The following is a 7,152-nucleotide window of genomic DNA, read 5'->3' as shown; positions in this document are numbered from 1 at the left end:
TTACACTGTAGAAAACAGCTTCGGAAAACAAACTGAAAATATTTGCTACAGTTAGCGTATATAAATCGTTCGGGAGTCCTCGGTGCAATTTTCTGCTTTCCTGAATAGTCAGAAGAACTTCGGTGCGACAGATGTCTGTGTTACGTGTCTCAAAAGGCCAGTGGCACAAGTTAGAAAGCGGATAACGCCTTCAAATAGACCTAATGCCCTTTATTACAAACACTAATCTCAAAAATCCGACCTGAAATAATGTTTATCTTCTCATAGTTTAATTTGAGCGCGTGTAAGCCGAGGGTCATTCGCGGTGGACTCCAAGATTCTCTTTATTACGCAGGAATGAAGTTTCTTCAGAGGGATCTAATGTTTATATAATTCCTTCAGTGCACTAACACTTGGTCCCTTACTCACACACTATAGGTTCTGTCGAATCGACAGTGTCGATAAATAAAAGTAAATCAATAAAACGGCCTCATTTAAGAAAATCGGCGGAATAATTCATCTGAACTTAAAAATTTATACCGGAAATGGCAACATCTAAAAATGCATGCAATTAAATATCTTAATTATACGTTATGTAATTCTTAAATAAAGATTGTATCAAAACTAGCTCACATTAAAGGAAAATCAAAATGATGTTAGACAAAATTCGCGAACTATCAGGGATAGCATACCCCCGTGCAATTTTCAGGGACCATTACATACAGTTTTCTTAACCCTTTTTGAGGCAATAAGTTTTCATGCTTTTTCACATAGCTATTTAGCATATTTTGCCTGCCTATTAGTATTTTGCAAAAAGTATTCCCCAATTGGCGGGCTTTAAGGAGTCATTTGACAGATCAACCACAAAACAGTTAAAATAAATGGTGGCCCCGGTGAACCATGAGAATTGTTCTTATCGGGTTGATCTATAAGCGACCTCCTGGTTGCCACAATTATTAAATTACTGCAACGGGTCCCCCTGCAACGGGCACAAAGATGCATTCATCCCGTATTCTTGCTACGTTGTTAGCCCGAACAGTAACAAAATGTTTGATGTCACTTCCAATTAAATATAAACAATGACGAGATGATGTTTCCTTTCTGTCCGGCCATGTAAAGCGCATTCATGCCTCTGACTGGATTATGACCTTCCCGCAATGTTCTAGTTTTTGAGCCGCCTGACAACGAACTTTGATCAAGGAAAACTTTCAATCCTTTAATACGACGTGAACCCTGAAATCACGACCCAGAAGCTTGTGTCTTGTAAAATGCATTGTTATAAAAAAATTTCCGACATGGCCAAAATGCTTTCCCACAACCAAAATAAACACAGATATTATTTTATACATTGACAGGCAATATAGTACAGTATACCATTCCATATGCAACAAACAACAAACAAAAGTACCTGCATTATAAGCTAACAATCAAATTGAAACAAATTACACTTATCACATGTAAGCAACTTCGAAACGATGCAAAATTTAACAACTTAAAACACATTACAAAATGGTTCATAAATTAAATAAATTAATTGTTCAAATTGCCCGACTACGATTGCCAAGTGCATACATCAGTCGTTTTTTAAATATATATCTTTCACATAGTCCACATGACCGTAAAAACAACATTGTGCAAAAGTCGGGGCTGCCTCTACAGTCGCAAAAAACGTCTAACACTGACAGCGTTCAAAATGTTTAAACTGTTCACAGCTGACGGCTTGGAAGATCGTTTCTAAATCGCCGGTCCACAGTGCATAATTTGTATTGGTGTCCCACCGTTTGAAAACTGCACGTTGGCCAACAGAGTAAAGGAAAAAGTCACATATTATATATATAAAGATACAGCAGCAATTGCGAATTTGAAACTGCAGGCCCTGGAAGCAGATCAGTTATTCTATTAAATTAAATACAGGATATGCATAAGTATGATTGTGTTTTTCTGTAATTTACCTCGACCCCGTTTTTAAATTGCATTTAATGGACTTTCCTGGAAACCGGAAGCAGTCATTTGATTTTAGGGCATATTGTGGGTCTGTGTCTTTAAATAAAGTTTTAAACTTCAACTTTTAATGTATTTCAAGGTGTAAGCAATCCTTCAAAAGCTTAGTGCTTGCGAAATATTTTGGATTTATCTTAATATACGAGAAGCGATGAAGGAAAGGTTTTGTCAACGTTGAACTTCAAATGCAGAAAATTTAATCAAACAATTCTGCCTGCTTGATGGGTTACGAATAAGTAACTGCAGTAAAATCAGTAGTAAATAAAAAGCGAAATCAGTGTGTGGATTTGCCTGCGCGTGCAGGTATCTGCTTGATTATATTTGTATAGTTGACACAAGGGCAGATATAGCGATGGTTCGAATACTTCGGAATAATCACATAATAAACTTATTTTTTTTTAATGGTCATTTGATTCACCACAGTAAATCAAATAAAAATGTTGTGTGAAATGTTATTAAGGAAAAATCATGTAACTGAATAACAAAGTTTATATGCGTGTGCCAATAATATACATCCTATCTTTTCAGATTAAGTGGGTCCAACACAATAAGTTTCAAAATATTAGCATAGGGGGAAAAACTCAAATCATGTCCTATAGAAACACAATACAGGTTTTCTGCATGAGATGTTGCAGGAGTCGGCAATCAGAAAGTGTAAGCAGAGCAAATATTTGCATCTGTTAAATGTAAGAAGAGCAGACAGAGCAGATGCGTGTGGTTAGGGCTCCCGGTGTGGATTCTGGCTAGCGAGTCAGTGCTCTTGGGGCTCCTTCCATTGACAGGTACTGGCATGTGTCCGGGAGCAGGGAGTAGGATCTGCTGTGCAGGCTCTTCTGGTTAAAGCTGGAGTGGCCGTAGCTTTTGCTGTGGGAGGATGGTCCCTCGTGGAACGAGCTTGCTGCGGGGGCTACAGTCACGGGTTCCCGCTGACCGGCCGTGTCCCCACACTGGCCAGCACTGGATGCAGGGGGCCTGGCTGTCTGGAGCCGGCAGTCCATCCCGAGAGCCTCGGTTATGAGTTCACCGTCATGCGAGGCACCTGGTGGTACGCTAACGTCTGCGGTCCGCGCCGGTGACCAGATGAGGGACTTCCCCGCTGCCTGAAACAGCGGCAGGGCCGCAGCCGGCACTTTGCCTACACAGGGGCCCAGGAAGTCGGACGCTGTTGCCGCCGCGCCCTTGTTATTGCTGCCGAACGTGTGGAAGCAGCTGGGGAAAGTCAGGGTGCTGCCATAGTCCCTCTTTGCGGGCTCCCCAGGCAAACTGGAGTTAAGGTCTTGCTGTTCACGGGAGCCTTTCTCACAGTCATCACCGAGCTTGTCGCAGTCCTCATCGTCCATGTCTTCTAAGTCACTCAACCGCAGGCCCTTGTCGTCCTTACACACCTTGGAGTCTAGGCGTAAATAAAGGCATAGACTGAAGAAAAGGCTGTTTGCCAGAGCATCACAAAGAGAAGCTGCTGGGAGCCTCTGCATTTAATGTAGCCTTTGGCTACCAAGCAGGTTACAGCATGGGCTGAGACATAAACCACCTGTGTATTGAATGGGTTTTGGGTTCTGATTATTAACTGTAAACACTGACTGGGTGGCTGTTCGTCACTAAAATACAAGATTTTATTGCATTATTTATTACTAATATTATTATTACTCCTCTGTAAGCAAATCCTGACGGATATATGCAGGAAGCAGAGATGCTCACCTTTGCTGACACACTCCTGCTCGCTTTTCTCAAGGTCATCTTTTTTGTCCTCCCCAGCTTTATTCTTGGGCGCCCAGGTCATCTTGTTCTCCTTCTTTAGCCTTCTCCTGGCGTTGGCGAACCAGGTGGACACTTGGGTGAGGGTCATTTTGGTGATGATGGCCAGCATGATTTTCTCCCCCTTGGTGGGGTACGGGTTCTTGCGGTGCTCGTAAAGCCAGGTTTTTAGGGTGCTGGTGGTCTCCCTCGTGGCGTTCTTCCTCCTCGACGATCCGTTGAAGTCTACGGTTCCGTACCTGCCATTTCAATCGCAGATGGAAGCCATCAGCTTTAATCACAGAACAACCACATCATATGTGTATCCTGTGCAGTTACGTCACAATACTACTTCCAAAAGCTGTGCATTGTAAAAACAAACACAAGAAGTATTGATATTCTTAGAAATGTTTAATGCAAAACTATATAATTTCTTTGGAAAGCATTCTTTAGTTTTCTGGCATAGTTTTATAGCTGGATACTGTTACAATTAACAGGACAGTTGTAATTAAGATAAGAATGATACGTTTGTACCTGTCATACTGGTACTGCCCTAGAGAGTGATCGTAGGGATAATAGGCAGCCGATTGGGTGATGGACGAGTGCAAATTCCCAGCGCCATCCTTGATGTCGTACTGTGGGGTCTAAGACCGTAAGAGCTGTCACAATTCAAAGGTAAACTGCAGGTATGTGTGTCACTCTTTAAATGCTAAACCATTTAACTTCAAATGCATTACAGACAAGGTTATATATTGTTACAGTAACGTCTCAGTGCGCGATGGAAAGTGTTACAATTGCCGCAATTGTAGCTTTTAAAATTTTACCATGAAATATAGTCACATATTAAAATAGGAAGCTAATTCTTTCTAATCATCATATTTTCCCCAACTTAACAGCTGCATAATACAGTCAACCTAGTTAAACCATTAATCCAAGAAATGTTATTCACCGCGTTAAAAAAGCTTCTGTACTTGTTAAACAAGTAACAGTAGTTAAAGCTCAAGATAGAGGCAGAAACATTATTAAAACAATGAGAATCGATAAGCACGTCGAAAAGGATCGATGAGTCAGACGAAAGTGCGCACTTACCAGCGTGGAGTAGAGCGCCGAGGGGTCTGTGCTGTATGGGAAGTAGTTGGCGTAGTTCTGACCGCCTGCTGCCGCGTAAGGCGAGCCGTACATCCCGAGAGCCGCGTTCAGCTCGCCCCGTGTGCTCGCCAGCAGTCGGTTCTCGTAAGGAGGGCAGCAAAACGCAGCTGCAGTCTGGGAACCGCCGGACCCATCAGAGACCGACCTGGAAATCGAATCGCAGCAAGTCGTACTGGGGTTTGCCGACACGAAAAACTGCGTAAAGAGAATTTTGATACACATGTCAGTCGTGTGGGCTGTAGGCTATATTCTCTTCATAAATGATCTGGCTCTACAATATTTTAGAGAAAGGCCACAAGAGGTGAGCAGTAGAATATATCAAGTTATAGATTTAAGACATAACTACATGCAAAACAACATGGCCTTTTATGTATGCTTTACATGAAATTACAGATCTTAAATGGAATATGTTATATAACTTGAGTAACGATGGAATGACGTGAATTTATGCAGATAATATAAATACCAAGACTGAGCATTTTATTTCACGGCAATACGTTTTAAAGAACGAGAGAAATTGTTTGTCATCGCCACAGCCATGTACGGACAGAGTTGACATAAGTAAGGGTTTCAACTTTGAAAAAAAGTTTCCCTCAAATAATATATCACGTAAACTTCCACTATTGAGTGTATTGATTGTTGGATATGCCGGTCCGATAAATCGAATTTGCAATTGTACGCTATACTGCATAATTTCAAAAAGTGTTTAAATATATCAAAATACGCCGAAGGCAATGTTAATAACTGCAACAACAGCTAACAGGCTAAACGTCAAATTGTGCTTGAAGTTAGTTGTTCCCTTAATAGCAGTGTAAATATTTTTTACTTTTATAATCCGCTCGCAATCTTTTAAATTTAAACCACCGGAATATTGGCATACTTGTTTTAGCAATAATAAAATATATTTGAAGATGCCCCGCATTTTAATGCACTTTTAACGTTAACTTATGTAAAACATAATATGAATATAATAGATATATAAATTATCCTCAGTAATAGACCGAACACCTTGCTGCTTCAGGTGTAATGGCAGAAAACACAATATTGTATTTTTCCTTACCTGTGAAGTTGTATTATAAGGATATCCGAACTGCGAGAAAGACATGGCTGCTTCTTTTGTTACCATCAGCAATTATCTTCCCTTTGATCGATTATAACCAAATGCACTTCAAATGCACATTCTCACAGACATTTCCACGCACGGCCTTTTGTCAATAATAGATGACTGCACTTAAGAAGAAGGCTTGAAGCTGTTTAAAGCAGCAAATAGTTTTCACATACACAGATGTATGTAGATAATCCTCCAAAGAAAAAGAGTAGCAAACAATATTAAACTGCATCAGCCACAAAAAATATTATTGTGCCTTGGCTGAAGAGGGCTTAAAGGATATCCTAAGACTTGCAAGATATGGACTCTGCTTGTGCTATTATTTGTGCCTCTATAGTTCTTTAGCATTCATCCATGCAAGGGTATCAATGTGACGTCACTGTAATCCCGGAACGGCACGGCCGCACGGATAGAATAATGTCTTTACCAATCGCATCTAACATCGCGCTTCCTTAAGGTGCGCATCCCGTTAACTTAATATGACACGCTCCTTTCCGATAGAAATGTACGAATTAAGGAAACATACCGACGGCTACTAGAAACTGTTCGGTAAACACAGTGTAAGTTTCTCTGTGAACGCGCATTGCCATGTAAATACGATCGTTTGTTTAAATTATCATGTGTATATCAAACGAATGTTTTCTATCGATGCTATATTATTGTAGTAATAGTTTTTAATGCAGACTGCCTTATGCATCGATTCATATCTGTACGCCTTTTAAAACACCTTTATCCGTGCATGTATCAAGCAGTTAAAAGAAATTACTAATAGCGGTGCAGTTGCAGGGACAGACGCTTTGGGACGTCAGATTCTGCCTTTAACTGACTCAGGTTAAAGTACACTTAAAGGTACAGCTTTGTTTTCATTCAGCGGGAAGCAGAAAATAAGTTGAGCAAACACTGCTCTACTCCCTTGGGTCGCTTTTCCAGATTGACACTTTTCCAACGCCTTTCCGATGTCGACAGTCCCGGCCAGAGGTCCGGCCCTAAATTAATGCTGATGATGTTCCCATTTTTCCCTATTAGAGTCAGAAAGAGTCCCAACAGGAATGGCTGAAAAGGAGTTTGGCAGGTCAATAGATGTCTGATTGATGTCTGCCTGGAGACCAACCTGGCCATTACAAGTAACGTGTAATTGCATCAATTAACAAATGGCTCTGCTCGTGTTTAACGAATGAGTT

The 7,152-nt window shown here is 40.8% G+C and overlaps 1 protein-coding gene across 3 annotated transcripts; it reads right to left on the bottom strand.

The window, feature by feature from the left end:
* Positions 1-1,262: 1,262 nt before the first annotated feature.
* irx6a (iroquois homeobox 6a) lies at positions 1,263-6,744 on the bottom strand. Of its 3 annotated transcripts, XR_002835570.2 has the most exons (6): positions 5,924-6,744; positions 4,804-5,058; positions 4,249-4,358; positions 3,679-3,974; positions 1,932-3,373; positions 1,263-1,767 (listed from the first exon to the last, which is right to left on the bottom strand). XR_002835570.2 is itself a non-coding variant. In XM_023790315.2 (5 exons), exons 1-5 carry the CDS (start codon positions 5,987-5,989, stop codon positions 2,724-2,726), a joined length of 1,377 nt encoding a protein of 458 aa, XP_023646083.1. In that variant the 5' UTR covers positions 5,990-6,744; the 3' UTR covers positions 1,263-2,723. The 3 variants fall into 3 exon arrangements, 2 of the variants coding, with proteins under 2 accessions (XP_023646083.1, XP_023646084.1); XM_023790315.2 differs by having other exon boundaries at positions 1,263-3,373; XM_023790316.2 differs by having other exon boundaries at positions 1,263-3,373; positions 4,804-5,008.
* Between the last annotated feature and the right edge of the window lie 408 nt (positions 6,745-7,152).

The sequence above is a fragment of the Paramormyrops kingsleyae genome, chromosome 11 (genome assembly GCF_048594095.1).
Source record: "Paramormyrops kingsleyae isolate MSU_618 chromosome 11, PKINGS_0.4, whole genome shotgun sequence".
In the NCBI taxonomy this organism is placed as follows: domain Eukaryota; kingdom Metazoa; phylum Chordata; class Actinopteri; order Osteoglossiformes; family Mormyridae; genus Paramormyrops; species Paramormyrops kingsleyae.
Note: the sequence above shows the minus strand (reverse complement) of the source record. Positions and strands in the feature narration are given on the sequence as shown.